Source organism: Amia ocellicauda, chromosome 7, assembly GCF_036373705.1.
Source record: "Amia ocellicauda isolate fAmiCal2 chromosome 7, fAmiCal2.hap1, whole genome shotgun sequence".
Classification (NCBI taxonomy): Eukaryota; Metazoa; Chordata; class Actinopteri; order Amiiformes; family Amiidae; genus Amia; species Amia ocellicauda.
Window position 1 is genome coordinate 38,318,335 of NC_089856.1, and position 19,159 is coordinate 38,337,493.

The 19,159-nt window shown below is 40.8% G+C and overlaps 1 protein-coding gene and 1 pseudogene across 1 annotated transcript; both read left to right on the forward strand.

Moving 5' to 3' along the window:
• Positions 1-3,838: 3,838 nt before the first annotated feature.
• Positions 3,839-8,649, forward strand: LOC136753909 (extracellular calcium-sensing receptor-like). The gene is made up of 4 exons (XM_066710290.1): positions 3,839-3,892; positions 5,334-5,463; positions 5,746-6,632; positions 8,494-8,649. Exons 1-4 carry the CDS (start codon positions 3,839-3,841, stop codon positions 8,647-8,649), a joined length of 1,227 nt encoding a protein of 408 aa, XP_066566387.1.
• Positions 8,650-14,145: 5,496 nt separating this feature from the next.
• LOC136753910 (extracellular calcium-sensing receptor-like) lies at positions 14,146-17,469 on the forward strand (annotated as a pseudogene).
• Positions 17,470-19,159: the final 1,690 nt, after the last annotated feature.

Genomic DNA, 19,159 nt, shown 5'->3' on the forward strand with positions numbered 1-19,159 from the left:
CGTGTGCCTGTGAAATAGAAGGATTATTGAATAATTGCACTTGAGTTTGCAATTATTGTAATTTAAGACTTGATATTTGCTCTAATCTGCTGTTGCTGAGGACCCAGCTGGTCGACAGGTGCCGGCACTACCAAACGGACTTGGTTCTCTCCTATGAGGAGATTCTGCCTACAATACTGCACTTTCCTGTGGATAGGAGACCAAGAAAGGGAGGAAGAAACGACAATAGAAAATAACTGGGACTAAGGAGGATTCTAAAGCAATAAGTATTTTAGGGGTGTGAAATTGACAATTGTATTTTAAGTAATGTAGGCTGGGACTTGATCAAAATTGAGGACACACCATTCACACTTTACAAATTGGAAAGATTTTCTGAGTAGGAGAGATTTAAATGGTTACAAAATCAACAAAAAACCATAACATTCCGTTTTGTAAAGTGTGAAGGGCAAGTCATCAAATTTTTGATCAGAACCCAGCCTTAGTGTAGATTCTCACCCCTGGTTCTTGGAGCTGCAAAGTCACAGACACCGAAAGCTCACGTTCTCGGGTCCAGGGAAGTGGCAAAAGAGGACGAACTTGCACAGACCTCACGTTTTATAGAACAGGAGGTGGGAAAGGACCTGTTCTGAGTGACATGCGCAGGGGCCAATGGCAGCTTTGATAGTGATGTTTTCGATCAGGTTCCTATGGAAGTGCGCAGAAACCCCTCCCCTTGGGCAGTGCTTCCTTTTTCAGATAACTGGGGTTGCACCACCTGATGAGTTGAAACACGTTATGTGTGTGAGTGTAATATTTGTATGCATGTAATGTATATTCAGCATTGGAAGTCAACTTTGGAGATCTTTGGGATCATTGGGAACAATTAAAAAGTGTGTGGCCAAGTCTCTCCACAATCTCTCTAAAGGATATGAGGTTTGGTGGATGTTTCCAGCTGGAACAACATGGGTTGGGAGACACAACTACCTTTTTCAATATATATTATATATATATATATATATATATATATTAGTTGGTAACTTAATAAAAAAATACGAAGAGCTTTGCTTTACCATTTGCTGTCCTATGTCGGACTGGATGCGACATTGTGAAAATGCGCTTGTGGTCCTGTGCCATACGCAGTCCGACATCTCTTTAAACGCTGAGCGCAGCCTTTCAAACATCGAGATTAAGTTGGAAAACCCTTATGAGTATACTCAGAGTATGCAGGTGGTCGATAAGAATGGAAAAAAGTGCGGATATGCTGTTGTCAAAGGATGTCGGAAGCGGGCTATTCACAAAGTTCCTTGCCCTGGGTAACCTGGCAAGATATGTTCTTTGCATCCCAGCCACAAGTTCCCGTTCAGAGAGAGCATTCAGCCTTTGTGGTTGGGTTTTGGAGGAGAGACGTTCGATACTGAAACTGTCGTCAGTCAGTGACATTCTGTTCTTACATTGGATGTTTTAAATAGTTTGGTAAAAAAAAATTGAATTTGCAGTATAGCTAGTAAACCAACAGTTTTCGTTTGTTCGTATTTTTTGGCTTATAATTTTGAGATGTCGTATTTCATTTATTTTTCTATGTGACACTTTTGTACTGTGTTGACCGTAAAATATGTTAAAAGAATGCTGCATCTTGATAAGACAAATAAAAATAACAAATACAATTATTTTATATTTGTTATCCCAATCTCTCTCTCTCTCTTTAGGGGAAATTTTAAATGTGAGATTCTGGAAACAAGATCTAAATTTAGCGGGATCGGTTGGGTCGGGAAGAAAATCATTCTAAGCCGATAGCAGGTGAACACAGTGGATTTTAAGGGGGATCGAGCGGGTGCGGAATAGAACCTAGTGGGAGCGTGCGGGAGCGGGATGAAAAAAACAGTCGGGTGCAGTGCTTTCGATTTGAACGATAACCAGAATGCATTAACTCCAGTGATATCTAACAGTTCTATGTATAATTCAGGAACAAACAAATCATCTTTCAAGGTGGATTGTATGTTGACTTGTAAAATGTGTTAGATTTGAAAAAGTAAAGAATCTTAAGTAAACAATTAAGTAAAAATAAAAAATGGAGACCCACTAGAATGTAAATTATGCATTAATTCAGGGTTTCTTTCTTTTGTATTTTTACTGTTTTGTATTGTATTGCACTGTATTATTCTGTATTAAGTTTAGTACTGTGTGCTTTTATTTATTTTTCTTATCTTCATGATTCATAGTAATTTACAAAAAGTATGTACACCGTATATGTACAAAAGTATGTACAAGTCAAATGCAAGCTGCTCCCAGTCCACGCCACGACTGAGAGGTACAGAACGTTGCACTAACATATCTTACTCAGTGTAAATGTTCAGGTGAATGTAAAATTAAATGAAGATCACAAAGGATTGTGCCATTTACATTATCTTCCTGTGAATCATGAAATTAATCAACAAAATAAAAACCCTTTGGGATACAAGGATAATTTAAGCACAGGCTTAAAGGCAGTATAAACCATTGCAGATACCATTGAGAATTGGCGTTTTGCTGTAAGACAGATGTTAATTGTAAGCTTGGGAGACACTGGAGTATATAAGTGCCTTGCAGTCAATTATTTTTAATCCAGGCGGGGAGGAGGAAAGACACAGTTATTCATGTTTTTATTTGCAGAAGTAGTTTTATTTCCTTTTTTCACTATGGCTGCAAAGCCCGTCTGTCAGCCATACGGAGCACAAGAACTGCCTCAGTTTTCAAAAGAAGGTGACATCATCATAGGAGGTATATTTTCATTTCACAAAAACCCAGTCATTGTGAATCCTACATTTAAAGACAATCCAGGGTACATGAAATGTGAAGGGTAAGTTATATCTTTCTACAGATTCTATGTAACTTAAATTTGTTTAGTCGTATTAGTAATAATAATAAATAAAACCATTTAATCTGTGTATTTTAAATGCAGTTTAAATGATGGAGAACTGCAGTATGCTCATACTATGATCTTTGCCATTGAAGAAATAAATAACAGTTCAAAACTTCTTCCTGATGTTTCTGTGGGCTACAAGATATATGACTCCTGTCGCTCCATCCTTTTGTCTATGAAAGCATCACTAGCTCTAATGAATGGGCGGGAACAAGGAATTCTCTCAGATGAATCCTGCACCAAACCATCCACTGTGCATGCAATCATAGGAGATTCTAGTTCCACACCAACTATAGGAATTGCAACAACTGTTGGGCCGTTTAAAATACCACTGGTAAGAACATCAATTACATTTAATAAGGATTAACTATAATCATAAAAAAGTTACAATTATTTTTATTTTAATTCTTATTGTTTAATAATTCTCTAATTTCTGATAAGTAAGCCTGCTTAAATTCATCATACAAAATATCTTCAAAAATACATTAAATATATGATTTGTCATATGTGTGTGTATGTGTAGATAGATAAATACATAGATAGACAGATCCAAATATGTATGTACAGATTTGTACCACTATATACATGCATTATTTTATTTTAACATCTGTACTTTCTTTACTGCAGATTAGTCATTTGGCTACCTGTGCATGCCTCAGTAACAGAAATCAGTTCCCCAACTTCTTCAGGACAGTTCCTAATGATTATTACCAAAGCAGAGCGCTGGCAAAACTTGTCAAGCATTTTGGATGGACCTGGGTTGGAGCCATTAAAAGTAACAATGATTATGGCAACACTGGGATGGCTACCTTTGTACAAGCTGCCCAACAGGAGGAAATTTGTATTGAATATTTGGAGGCCATTTATAGAACTGATCCTAGAGACAAAATCCTGAAAGTTGTAGACATTGTTAAAAAATCTACTTCCAGAGTAATTGTTGCTTTTGCAGCAGATACAGATATGGATTTATTGGTGAAAGAACTGATGCTTCAGAATGTCACAGGCTTCCAGTGGGTGGGCAGCGAAGGATGGATTACATACAGGTATCTGGCATCAAAGGAAAATTACAAAGTCCTGCGTGGGGCAATTGGCTTTGCAATTACAGACGCAGAAATACCAGGTCTGAAAGAATTCATTCTAAATGCTCGTCCATTAAACACGCCTGGAAACACTGGCTTCAATGAGCTCTGGGAAGGTGTCTTCAGCTGCAGTCTAATGTCTCAAAATAAGGATAGAAGTATTAAGCCATGCACTGGAGAAGAAACTTTAAAAGGCATTAATAATCAATACACTGATGTGTCCGATTTCAGGATACTAAATAATGTGTATAAAGCGGTGTATTCTATAGCCCATTCATTACATGACATGTTTACATGTGACAAAACTTGTGCAAACAAAAGTAGGATACAGTCATGGCAGGTAAAGAAAGCTACTTTACATTATTAAAAATGTAATACAGATGCATTCTGTCCTATAACAGCAGATTTTCTTGTAGATGCTGCATTATTTGTCAAGAGTTAATTTCACAACCAGGAATGGAGAGAAGGTATATTTTGATGAAAATGGGGATCCAGCAGCACGATATGCATTAGTGAACTGGCAGCTTACCAAGGAGGGAATCACAGCATTTGAAATCATTGGTCTGTATGATGCCTCTTTACCAGATGGACAGGAATTTATAATGAATGATGTCAGTGCTGTTTGGGCTGGTGATCAGAAAAAGGTACAGTGAAACTGATTTCCCAAAACCTTAAGCTCAGATTCCACAGGAACAACTCAGAATCAGAACAAATTGTAATGAAAAGGTTTCAATTTTCTTAAATACAGCAGAGAATGTGTTTTTTCTTACATTTTACTGAAAAGGTGTTTATAGCTTTTTTGGTTAGTAATTAAACTAAACCAGGTGATCAGGAAAAGGTAGGGTTTCTTCACCTGAATAATCTTTCTAGTTGAAACCTGGTTTCTTAACCCTAAAGCACAGACAGCATAGGAACAGCTCAAGCAAACCAATCCAATGAAAATGTTTTAATGATCCTTAAATATAGCAGAGGATGTGCATTGTTATGACTTCAATGTAAAATCTAAACACATCTTTCTTGTTAGAAATTAAACCTTGCAAATACTCTCACATAATTGTAGAATTGTAGAATTATTTTATGAATTCATTACTGTTCATCTCCCTGAGCACATTTATGATAATGATATATGACCTTTAGGGTGTTACATATTTTGAAGTTTGTTTCTAGTTTAATTTAATTACTTGTGGTTACAGATAATATCATGAGGAAAACAAATCCTTCACCCATAAGCCAGCTACAAAAAATGTCAATACTTTAAACTATACAGACTACAGATATGATTACAGAATCAGCTATACAAATAATCAGTATCTGTTTAAATAAGTCTATAGTTCTGTTGTGATAATACTAATAGGCCCATTAACACTGTAATTCAGGTGCCAAAGTCAGTCTGCAGTGAGAGCTGCCTCCCAGGGACTCGTAAGGCAATTGTCAAAGGAAAGCCAATCTGCTGCTTTGACTGCATTGCATGTGCTGAGGGAGAAGTCAGTAATACAACAGGTACAAGTGACAAAAAGTATTTTTTCTTCTAATTTACTAATTAATTTATTTAAAAAACGTAATAACTTAGAGTATTGATCTTAACAGGCAAAGATAAATGTTTAATTTATTGTAATAGTTCATTTTACATTTACTCTAATGGTAATATTTTTGTTTAAGGTATACAAAACATCATCATCATCATCATCATCATCATCATTATTTACATCAAAGCAGCAATTCATGTATAAAAGCAGAAGCAGACATGAAAACAACATAATTTTGTCACCTTTATTTTTTCAGATGCAGTGGAGTGTACTAAATGCCCTGTGGAATACAGATCAAACAAACAAAGAAACAAGTGTCTGTTAAAAAGTGTTGAGTTCTTGTCTTTTTCAGAAACAATGGGAACACTGTTAGTTACATTTTCTATATTTGGAACTTGCTTAACATTAACAATTGCTGTAATATTTTTTAGAAACAGATACACCCCGATAGTAAGAGCCAATAACTCTGAGCTCAGTTTCCTCCTGCTCTTCTCATTAACTCTGTGTTTCCTTTGCTCAATTACTTTCATTGGCCAGCCCTCTGAGTGGTCCTGTATGTTGCGCCACACAGCATTTGGCATCACATTTGTCCTGTGCATCTCTTGTGTTCTGGGGAAAACAATAGTGGTGTTAATGGCCTTCAGGGCTACACTGCCAGGCAATAATATTATGAAATGGTTTGGGCCCACACAGCAGAGGTTAAGTGTTCTTGCTTTCACACTCATACAGGTCATGCTTTGTGTGCTTTGGTTAACAATATCACCACCTTATCCTTATAAAAATACAATATACTATAATGAAAAAATCATTCTAGAGTGTGATGTAGGATCAGCAGTGGGGTTTTATGCTGTGTTAGGGTATATTGGATTCCTCTCTGCCATGTGCTTTGTGCTGGCTTTTCTGGCTCGTAATCTGCCTGATAACTTCAATGAAGCCAAATTCATCACATTCAGCATGCTCATATTCTGTGCAGTTTGGATCACCTTTATCCCAGCTTATATCAGCTCTCCTGGGAAGTTCACAGTAGCAGTGGAAATATTTGCAATTTTGGCTTCAAGTTATGGGCTACTGTTATGTATTTTTCTTCCTAAATGTTACATTATTTTATTAAGACCTGAAAGAAATACAAAACAACAATTGATGGGAAAAGTGCACTCAAAATCACTCTAAAAATACGTAATTGTATTGAGTTTTGTGATTATTTGATATTCATCATATTTCTTATAAAACACAGTGCATGATATCTAAATAAATAACGTGTCACAGACGTGTCTTTTTCTAAGCTGTGTTTTGCTTGTTTTTTGTTTCTTACATTCACGTGTGATCTTATTACACATATATTTAAAAATCACGTTATCTTTCAAGTTGGAAGCACTGCCCAAGGGGGAGGGGTTTCTGCGCAGTGCCGTAGGAACGTGATCGAAGCATCACCCTATCACAGCTGCCACCGCCCCCTGTGCTCGTCACTCAGAACAGGTCCCTTCCCACATCCTGTTCCATAAAATGTGACGTCAGTGCAGGTTTGTCCCCTTTTGCCATTTCGCCTGGACCCGAGAACGTGAGCTCTCTGTGTCTTGTCCATGCATTATTGACCCTTATTGTTGTTCAACAATTATAATTATTCGGTTGGTTGGCTTCACGGCTGTGCTGTTCACCACCGTTTATTACTGTGTCTATTTATCTTATTTAGTTATTATTAATAGCTAATCCGACAACGCTACAAATAGTACACTTTAAAAATAATAGTCCTGTTTATATAGTGCCTTATACACTCACCTAAAGGATTATTAGGAACACCATACTAATACTGTGTTTGACCCCCTTTCGCCTTCAGAACTGCCTTAATTCTACGTGGCATTGATTCAACAAGGTGCTGAAAGCATTCTTTAGAAATGTTGGCCCATATTGATAGGATAGCATCTTGCAGTTGATGGAGATTTGTGGGATGCACATCCAGGGCACGAAGCTCCCGTTCCACCACATCCCAAAGATGCTCTATTGGGTTGAGATCTGGTGACTGTGGGGGCCAGTTTAGTACAGTGAACTCATTGTCATGTTCAAGAAACCAATTTGAAATGATTGGACCTTTGTGACATGGTGCATTATCCTGCTGGAAGTAGCCAACAGAGGATGGGTATATGGTGGTCATAAAGGGATGGACATGGTCAGAAACAATGCTCAGGTAGGCTGTGGCATTTAAACGATGCCCAATTGGCACTAAGGGGCCTAAAGTGTGCCAAGAAAACATCCCCCACACCATTACACCACCACCACCAGCCTGCACAGTGGTAACAAGGCATGATGGATCCATGTTCTCATTCTGTTTACGCCAAATTCTGACTCTACCATCTGAATGTCTCAACAGAAATCGAGACTCATCAGACCAGGCAACATTTTTCCAGTCTTCAACTGTCCAATTTTGGTGAGCTTGTGCAAATTGTAGCCTCTTTTTCCTATTTGTAGTGGAGATGGGTGGTACCCAGTGGGGTCTTCTGCTGTTGTAGCCCATCCGCCTCAAGGTTGTTTTGCTGCATACTTCGGTTGTAACGAGTGGTTATTTCAGTCAAAGTTGCTCTTCTATCAGCTTGAATCAGTCGGCCCATTCTCCTCTGACCTCTAGCATCAACAAGGCATTTTCGCCCACAGGACTGCCACATACTGGATGTTTTTCCCTTTTCAAACCATTCTTTGTAAACCCTAGAAATGGTTGTGCGTGAAAATCCCAGTAACTGAGCAGATTGTGAAATACTCAGACCGGCCCGTCTGGCACCAACAACCATGCCATGCTCAAAATTGCTTAAATCACCTTTCTTTCCCATTCAGACATTCAGTTTGGAGTTCAGGAGATTGTCTTGACCAGGACCACACCCCTAAATGCATTGAAGCAACTGCCATGTGATTGGTTGGTTAGATAATTGCATTAATGAGAAATTGAACAGGTGTTCCTAATAATCCTTTAGGTGAGTGTATATTCCAACTGCTTGCTGTGTTGGTTTATTTTTGTCCACAGGGCTTTTTCCTCCACAGCAAGAGTGGTAGCAGCAGCAGTAAAATCCGAGACCCGGCTGCCCAGCCGGAGCCTCGGTGTGTTGTAAGAGATCTCGCCCACGTGGGGTGCTCCTCCACCGGCTTGCGACCGCACTACAGCCCGCGACTGCAGCTGTAGGAGATCTCGCTCTCCCATTTCGCTGAGAATGAGCACTGCTAGCCCTCCCTATCCGTGCATGTAGGCCTCGGTTTTAGATCCCGCTACAGCTGGTGGTCTACTACCCTCGGCCCCCTCGGACCCCGGACTCCGTGTCACCTGGTGTCTTCAGAAACCCCGGGACACTCGGTGTGGTAAGCCTATGGGCCTAAGCTAAACTTTATGTTGTAAGTCGCCCTGGATAAGGGCGTCTGCCAAGAAATAAAAATAATAATAATAATAATAATAATAATAATAATAATAATAATAATAATTATAAACGGCGCTTGTATCCGGCACCTTGTGCTTAGTATACACAGTGTTCAGTCTGGCAACAGCAAGGTTGCGTGTGGTCGGTGACGCAATGCCCCCGTGTACATAAATGTTGCCGGGTGGAGACACTTACAGTAGCGGGCCTGCTAGGCACTTCACTTGTTGCAGAGGTGTTTCAGTTGTTGTGTGCCCCCAGTGCAAACACTGTGCTGTACGTTTCCCTGTGCACACGTGTGTGCGCTCGGCGGGCTGGATCTCTTTGCCTCGGCAGAGTCCACACACTGCCCACTATGGTTTTCCATCCAAGACCACTCAGGAACCCTAGGGTGTCCTTTACATGTTCCCACCATTCCCCCTTCTCCCGGTGGTCATGGAGAAGATCAGGAGAGAACGAGCAACAGTTCTGCTGATAGCCCCTCGCAGATTCTGGTTCGCAGATCTGATCACCCTCCTCCACGAAGAGTCTTGGCAGCTCTCAGTGAGAGCGGACTTGTTATCTCAGGTGCAGGGCACCCTTTGGCACCCCAATCCGGGCCTTTTCCAGCTCTGGGCCTGGCCCCTGAGTGGGAGCGATTGATTGCCTGGGGTCTGTCAGACACAGTAGTAGCCACTATTCAGTCTGCGAGAGTGCGTCCTCCTCACACCACTTCACTGCCCGCATGGCGTCTTGATGTAGTGTTGGACACACTTTCCCAAGCCCCATTTGAGCCACTGAACTCTGCTGAGCTGAAGCTGGTGTCACTTTAGACTGCGTTTTTGCTAGCAATCACATCTTCAAAACGCGTGAGCGAGTTACACGCCCTGTACCTACACCCATCGTGTGTCCGTTTTGCAGGAGATGGCTCCAGGGTCACGCTACGGTGTAACCCTGTGTTCCTCCCAAAAGTGCTATCTCCATTCCACATCAACAGCCGTATTGAGTTGATGGCTTTTCATCCTCCTCCCTTCGCTTCAGAGCAAGAGTCGGCTTCACCTGCTCTGCCCTGTGCGGACCCTCAGGTGCTATTTGGAACGCACTCGGTGCTCAGACCAACTGTTTTTGTCTTATGGAGCGTGGACACAGAGCCAGGCGCTTTCAAAGCATCGCCTCTCGCATTGAATTGAGGACACTATACCATGGTCTATGAGTCCACCGGGACCCTGGTGCCTGAACACCTAGGGACTCACTCGACTCGAGGCCTTGCCACAATGTGGGCCCTTTTTCAAGATGCCCCTTGGCAGACATTTGTGTGGCTGCAGCTTGGGCATCGCTGCTTACATTTGCACAGTTCTACAGGTTGGACGTGACAGGACCGGTCCCTTCCATTGGGAACATGGTGTTGGCTGCAGTCGAGCCCCAGTAGCCTATGGGCTCTGGCTCCTGCCTTTCCTCTCCCAGTCTGCCCCTGTTAAGTGCATCCTGAGAGAGCTAGTGAACCGTATCTTCCCTTCCAACGGACTATGCCTTCCAGTGGAGCACCCACGCGAGTTGCTCCTGGATTTACTGACAACCCTGTCGATGTGTTTCCAGAGTCTGTCATGCGGCCTACAGGCACATTGCCTTACGAGGCCGCCCTGTATATAGTTAGTTCATTATGCTTTGTGTTGCGGTGGTGCATGCGTCTGGCTTGTACCCTGCTCTGTATATGTGTAAAATGTGTTGAACAGAAAACTGTGGCTCCATCTGACCTGTGCAGCATGGAGCTCACTGCCGCTGTTCCCAGCTGATGGCGCTCGAGGTTAGCTTCCTCGCTGTGTATATAGTTCCATGGTCAGCAGGTCTGTGGCCTGCTCTGGCTATGTGGCTATGGCTCAGTGCCACGCTGTGTACATAGTTAATTTATTCACATGGTAAGAGCTGTAGTTGCCCTGTGTTAGCTGCGCTATTCGGCAGGTGTCAACTGTTCCTGTGTTCCACGTGTGGCGCAGGAGCCACATCCGTGATGAATGTAGTTCGTTTGTCACGACATAGTCAAGCTGGTGTGGCCTTGCTTCTACCTGTGCTAGTGGAGCAAGCGGCCACCACTCTGATGTCCCATGTGTGGCACATGAGGAGGCTCCTGCGCCCAGTGGTGTATATAGTTCATTTGTACGAAATCTAATTGTCAGCACAATAGAGCTCTTTGACTCTGTACTATTCAGTTCAGTTGGATGCTCCTGTGCAGCGTGCTGACAGCATGCTGTCAAGCGATATGTACATATTGTATATTGTTGTTCAGCTTGGCTACTCTGTTGACTAGCCAGCTATGTATTCTGTTGTTTTTTCATTGGGTCTGTGGCCCCGCTCCTATTGGATCAGGGCTCCACTGCCACGATAATGCGTGGAGGCCACACAAGTTGCTTGATTGCCCACGTCAGATATTGTGCAAGTAGATTCGGCCTCGCTCCTAGCTGCACTAGTAGAGCAATTGCTATTGTGAGTGGAGGGCCGCCTTGTATATGCTGATTCTAGACAGTTCCCAGTAAGAGCGTGACTACAGTCCTCGCTCCTGGGTGGCTCAGGTGCAGCCCTACAGGGCCCCTGAGGTTACTGTCTGGAGTTGTGTTGCCGAGGCCCCTAGTGGTAAACCTCGGGGCAGGCTCCCTTATCAGCTCGCTGCCTCCTCCCTTGCAACAGTTTTGTTATACAGTAACCCCTCCCCCTTGGGCAGTGCTTCTGACTTGAAAGATAACGATAGGTTGCGAATGCAACCGCGGTTAAAGGAAGCACTGCCCAAGGGTTACAAAGTTATGAGAGAGTCCTAGCTTCTGGCAAAAGAGGACGAACCTGCACTGACCTCACGTTTTATAGAAAAGGATGTTAGAAGGGACCTGTTCTGAGTGACGAGCGCAGGGGCCAATGGCAACTTTGAAAGAGTTACATTTCGATCAGGTTTCTACGGCAGTGTACAGAAACCCCTCCCCCTTGGGCAGTGCTTCCTTTTTCAGATAACCAGGGTTGCATTCACAACCTACTGTTTTCATCTATTTTCAATATTCACAAACTGTTTGAATGTTTTTATTTGTCAAAACAGCACAGTCCCTGTCCTCCTTCCGACGATTACTCAAGGTGCATCTTTTCAGACTCTACTTGTAATTTAGTCATTCATTCTCCTGTAAGATTGCACTTTACAATGTTTAATCATACTACTTGCCTTGTGTTACTAGTACTCATATTGTTATTTTGATATATGCTCCCTTTCCCTTGGCCCTTGACTCATGTCTGCACTCGGCTTTAACAATCCAGGATGTAAGACCTCATATATTGTATACACTTGTGTAAATTGGAATTTGTAAAATGTATTATGCCTTGAACTGCACTGTATTTTTGCACATTGTATTAGTACTAACAGCTTTGGATTTCATGCAGTAGAACTCACCTCTCCTTCCCCCCTCTTCCTTCTAGTTCTCTACCACCCCTCTGGTCCATTCGCTTCCTTCCTGGATGAACTCTCCTCACTCCCCTCACTCTCCTCACCTACCATCCACCTGGGAGAGTTCAACATCCACCTCTCCAACCCCTCCCACTCTGCTGGATTTCTTCCCCTCCTCCACTGCACTTTTCCCTCCCCTATCCAGCATCTTCAGCTTATTCAGAACTTTGTGGCTCCTCTGGTGTTCTCTCTTCATCGATTCTCCACTGCTCCACTCCCTCCACTGGTTCCTGATCCCGGCTCGCATTCAGTTCAATACATTGACCCTCACCTACCAATGTCTTGACCAGACTGCACCAAGCTACCTTCAGATCCTCATTTCTCCATATATCCCCTCCAGACCGCTGTGGTCTTCCTGCACCAGAAGACTAACTACTATACTCCTCTACACTCCCCTTCCTCCAGAGCCCACTCTTTTTCATCCCTGGCCCCTAAGTGGTGGAACGACCTTCTCACTGAAGTCAGGACAGCAGAGTCTCTGAGCACCTTCCGGCGATTAATCAAGACATCTTTTCAGACTGTACCTGTGGTAAGTGTCTCAGGTCTCCTGTTGAATTGCACTTATATAATGTTTTCATCATACTTCTTGCTTTTACTTTGCTAGAACTCATGTTTATTTAGATTTTCTCTATGCCTCCTTCCCCTTAGCTCTTAACTATGACTTCACACCTTGTCTGCACGTATTAGCTATTACAATCTAGGATGTAGGACTTGTATTTTGTATTAAATGTATGCTTTCCTATACACTTGTGTCATTTTGAACTTGTAATTGTATTAGGTTTTGAACTGTACTGTATTATTGCACTTTTTGTAATGCTCCTATATTTTGTAAGTCACCCTGGATAGTTGTTCAATTACTAAATATTGGTAAAATTGCCTTGTTTGACCCTGAGCTGAATTTTGATAAGCAAAATCACCGAAAGGTCATCTCACTCACTGTATTCTGGGATGCCTTCCTTCAGCATATCATAATGTGTAGAGAAGTAGAAGTATAATCTGACATTTTGTATTTGGTGTTGGGGAAGAGAATGCAGCGACCTAGTAGGGTAATGGAACATCTCTATTTAAGGGAACCAGGGTTATGTTCATAACCTAACGTTCTCTTTAAATTGGGAGATATTCCATTACACAGTTTGGGTAGGTATACCAGAGCTGTTGCTAGAGAAACTCACAGCATAAGGCATCGACAATGAAATCCATCTGCCAGGTCAGGCTCTGCTGCCTGTGAAGCCTGAGTCACATCTCCCAATGACAATGGAGCTACCGGCGTTGCTAGAACCAAAGCCAGGATGCCGCAGGTCTACCACATTCAAGTTGTAGATCCTACAAAAGTTGTGAGGGAATGCCTAAAGCAGCACTGCACACTTCCTGAATGGAACATCCATTAAACAAAGACCAAGCAGATGCAGTGCTTGCCATTGAATGGCTGATAGCCCCCTTGGATAGGAATAGCTTGGCCACCAAATAGGTATTCCTGTTGGCATTGACCACCCAGCAAGACAGCCTCTGATTAGACAGGGGCCAACCCTGGTCACATAAAGAACAAGGAGCTCCTGAGAGTGACGACAGCTCTCTTTCCAGTAGCTCGTGGGACATCTCTGAGGGGCTCACCAAATTAATTACAAAATACACGCAAAAGACCCACCCCCCGGGTCACTGCGGAGAAAATACCGTCAGCAATCCCCCCCCCCAACAAGGGATCACCAGGGAGATCCATATCCATAGTAGATCTCATGTTAAAAAAGGTTGGAGACCCCTGGTATAGAGCTTCTGCGCCAATTATACATCTAGGCATTATCCCTGAGGGAGAACCATGGTGGAGAGTGGGGATGACTCCCTGGTAGCCATGAGATCCACCTCCGCTCTCAGGTCACCTGTCCCAGATCTCCAAGAATGTGCCCGGATGCAAGCAAGTGCCACCCTGAGACCATGCTTCTGGGCCCAAAGCAGAAGCTTCTGGGCAAGCCTGTTGTGCATTATTAGGAACTAGAAGTCCTCTGTCTGGGAAGTGGGCTGCAGACTCCTCGTTAAGTGTGTCTCAAGGCCTTGTTGGGCTTAGAATCAGAATGTATTAAGAGTTACTAACAGATATTTTAAAGTTCTATGTATGATTCAAGAATAAACAAATCTTCTTTCAAGGTTGACTGTCTATTTACTATTGTGAAGCCCCCATTAGTTATTAGATATTGTGATGCCACACTGGGTGGCATGGTGAGGGACTGCCCCAAACTGCCATGCACCTCCCCAGTCCCCAGGAAAGGCAAATTACCTGGGGGAACACCTGACCGCTGATCCCCCAGAGACTGGCTCCCACCCTCGATAAAAGTGCCTGGTGAGGAGAGGCAGGGAGGAGGGGTAGTGTAGAGAGTTTGAGAAGACTGTTTATGATCGGATTTGATTACGGACTACAGACTTTAGTGGTTGCTAGTTTTTGTCATGTTCATCTTTATTATTAGTTAAGTATACAGAGAGGGACTTATGTGTTTAGTTTGGGCTCGTAGAGGAGCTAGGTTTTTTGTTTGTTTTAGTTAATTAATGTTCCAAGCATTCTTTTATTTTTCTAAAATTGTTGGGCTGTTCAATGATTTTTCTCTCTTCCTCTTGCTTTAAATAACAATTTTTGAATGTTGCATAAAAGCAAACACAAGCTGCAAGCTCCCAGAAACAGTGCCAACAGAGAGGAACAGAAAGTTGCACTTTAAACTGTGCTCACCAGAATTACTTAATTTCAATCCAACATTTCGGCACCAAAACATCTTATTAAGGGGAAATGTTTATTGAAATTAAATAAAGACAAAGGAGTTTTCAACTCACTTTACCTTTCTCTCAGTTGTGATATTTACCAAAAAATCAAAACCCTTTTGGGATATAAAGATAAATAAAGCACAGGCTTTAAGGCAAATTCAATGATTGAAGTTACCATTGAGAATTGGCGTTTGGTGCAAGACTAATGTTAATTGAAGCATGGGAGCCACTGGAGTATATAAGTGCCTTGCAGTCAATTATTTTGAATCCAGGCAGGGAGGAGGAAAGAAAGAGTTATCAATGTTGCTATTTACAGAAGTAATTTTGCTTGTTTTCACTGTGGCTGCAAAGCCCATTTGTCAGCCATACGGAGGGCAAGACCTGCCTCAGTTTTCAAAAGAAGGCAACATCATCATAGGAGCTATCTTGTCATTACATAAAAATCCAGTCATTGTAAATCCTACATTTAAAGAAAATCCAGGGTACATTAAGTGTGAAGGGTAAGTAATTTTTCAACATGATTGTATGTAACGTAAATGATTCAGACATTTGTTGATTATAATACACTATTAGGCTTGTTGCAAATATTATAATTAGTCATATTAATATTTATTAGGTATATAAAATTATGAAAAGTTGGTAATATCTAGGATTGTATTTCATTTGCAGTTTAAATGCTGGAGAACTACAGTATGCTCAAAGTATGATCTTTGCAATCGAAGAGATTAATAACAGTTCAGAAATTCTTCCTGATGTTTCTGTGGGCTACAAGATATATGATTCCTGTCGCTCCATCCCTTTGTCTATAAAAGCAACACTGGCTTTAATGAATGGGCAGGAACAGGGATTTCTCTCAGACAACTCCTGCATCAAACCATCCACTGTGCATGCAATCATAGGAGACTCTGATTCCACATCAACAATAGGAATTGCAACAACTGTTGGATCATTTAACATACCACTGGTAAGAAAATGTGTTAAATTGAATAAGGACCAACGTGTGTAAATCTAAAAAAGTTTAGTTATTTAATATTAATTTAATTACCCTAATGTAAAATGTTGATCTCTCATGTGTGATACGCAAGCGTATTTGAATATATATATATATATATATATGAATATAAATAATATAAATAACATATATACGGTGAACTTTCATTTTGCTGAAGACAGGAGACAACCATCAGATTGGTCCAAATAAATGTGCAGATTTGTACAGTATATATATGTACCATTGTGAACATGAGTAATTATTGGTTTATTTTAACTTCTGTTTCCATACTGCAGGTTAGTCATTTGGCTACGTGTTCTTGCCTCAGTAACAGAAATCAGTTCCCCACCTTTTTCAGGACAATCCCAAGTGATTATTACCAAAGCACAGCACTGGCAAAGCTTGTCAAACATTTTGGATGGACCTGGATTGGAGCCATTAGGACTGACAATGATTATGGCAACACTGGGATGGCTTCCTTTGTACAGGCTGCCCAACAGGAGGGGATTTGTATTGAATATTCTGAGGCCATTTATAGAACTGATCCAAGAGAAAAATTCCTGAAAGTTGTAGACATTGTTAAAAAATCTACTTCCAGAGTAATTGTTGCTTTTGCAGCAGATACAGATATGGATTTATTGGTGAAAGAACTGATGCTTCAGAATGTCACAGGCTTCCAGTGGGTGGGCAGTGAAGGATGGATTACATACAGGTATCTGGCATCAAAGGAAAATTACAAAGTCCTGCGTGGGGCAGTTGGCTTTGCAATTACAGACGCAGAAATACCAGGTCTGAAAGAATTCATTTTAAATGCTCGTCCATTAAACACGCCTGGAAACACTGGCTTCAATGAACTCTGGGAAGGTGTCTTCAGCTGCAGTCTAATGTCTCAAAATAAGGATAGAAGTATTAAGCCATGCACTGAAGAAGAAACTTTAAAAGGCATTAATAATCAATACACTGATGTGTCCGATTTCAGGATACTAAATAATGTGTATAAAGCGGTGTATTCTATAGCCCATTCATTACATGACATGTTTACATGTGACAAAACTTGTGCAAACAAAAGTAGGATACAGTCATGGCAGGTAAAGAAAGCTACTTTACATTATTAAAAATGTAATACAGATGCATTCTGTCCTATAACAGCAGATTTTCTTGTAGGTGCTGCATTATTTGTCAAGAGTTAATTTCACAACCAGGAATGGAGAGAAGGTGTATTTTGATGAAAATGGGGATTCAGCAGCACGATATGCATTAGTGAACTGGCAGCTTAACAAGGAGGGAGTCACAATATTTGAAATTGTTGGTCTGTATGATGCCTCATTCCCAAAAGGCGAGGAGTTTTTAATGAATGATGTCTGTGCTGTTTGGGCTGGTGATCAGAAAAAGGTACAGTGAAACTGATTTCCCTAAATCGAAAGCTCAGATTCCACAGGAACAACTCAGAATCAGAACAAATTGTAATGAAAAAGTTTCAATTTTCTTAAATACAGGAGAGAATGTGTTTTTGCTTACATTTTACTGAAAAGGTGTTTATAGCTTTTTTGGTTAGTAATTAAACAAGAAAAAATACTGTAACACATTAGAATATTATTATTATTCTCCCAGAGCACAAGTATTATCATATTACCCAATTTACTCCCTAATTAACTCCCTAAGCACAAATGTTTTAAATTGGGATTCTAACATAATTTAATGCATGTTAGTCTGGTTATGCTTTCAGTTACTGTCATACTGAAAATAAATACTTTACCCACAAGTCACCTACAATAAGTGAATACTTATTTTTGTGTTTACTTTGTGGTAATACTAATGTAATTCAGGTGCCAAAGTCAGTCTGCAGTGAGAGCTGCCTTCCAGGGACTCGTAAGGCAATTGTCAAAGGAAAGCCAATCTGCTGCTTTGACTGCATTCCATGTGCTGAGGGAGAATTCAGTAATACAACTGGTGAGTGACTAAAAACTTTGAAGCTTTTCTTCTAATGAACTAACCAATATATGGATACATTAATGTATTTAATTTAAAAAGTGTACCACAGAATGTAGTGCTTAACAGATACATATAAATGATTAGTCTGGTGTTAAAGTTTTCTTCTACTTGGAACATTAGGTCACATTTATTATTATGGTGATATTAAATGGCAATTTATAAAATTATATTCATTATCTATGAACACAAAACTATTAACTAACAAAGAGTTTACAGTTTACAGTTTAAACCCTTAGTAGAAAACCCTTATAGGGTAATAAGACTGGGTAATAATAATAATAATAATAATAATAATAATAATAATAATAATAATAATAATAATAATATGGTATTAGAAGCTGTTACCAGCATAATTATAATTATTTAATTATTATTATTATTCAGGACCAGTCAAGGAAAAACATGAGCAACAAAATGTAAGCAGATAAAAACAATACCATTTTTCTATTTTCAGATTCATTGGAGTGTACTAAATGCCCTTTGGATTACAGATCAAACCAAGACAAAAAACAGTGTATATTAAAACAAATTGAGTTTTTGTCTTTTTCAGAAACAATGGGAATACTCTTAATATCATTTTCTATATTTGGAAGTTGCCTAACATTCATAATTGCTATAATATTTTTCAGAAACAGATACACCCCAATAGTTAAAGCTAATAACTCTGAGCTCAGTTTCCTCCTGCTCTTCTCACTAATTCTGTGTTTCCTTTGCTCACTTACTTTCATTGGCCAGCCCTCTGAGTGGTCCTGTATGTTGCGCCACACAGCATTTGGCATCACATTTGTCCTGTGCATCTCTTGTGTTCTGGGGAAAACAATAGTGGTGTTAATGGCCTTCAGGGCTACACTGCCAGGCAATAATATTATGAAATGGTTTGGGCCCACACAGCAGAGGTTAAGTGTTCTTGCTTCCACACTCATACAGGTTCTGATTTGTGTCCTTTGGTTGACAATTTCACCTCCTTTTGCTCACAAAAACACAAAATACAATTCAGATACAATCATTCTGGAGTGTGATATAGGATCAGCAGTGGGGTTTTATGCTGTGTTAGGGTATATTGGATTCCTCTCTGCCATGTGCTTTGTGCTGGCTTTTC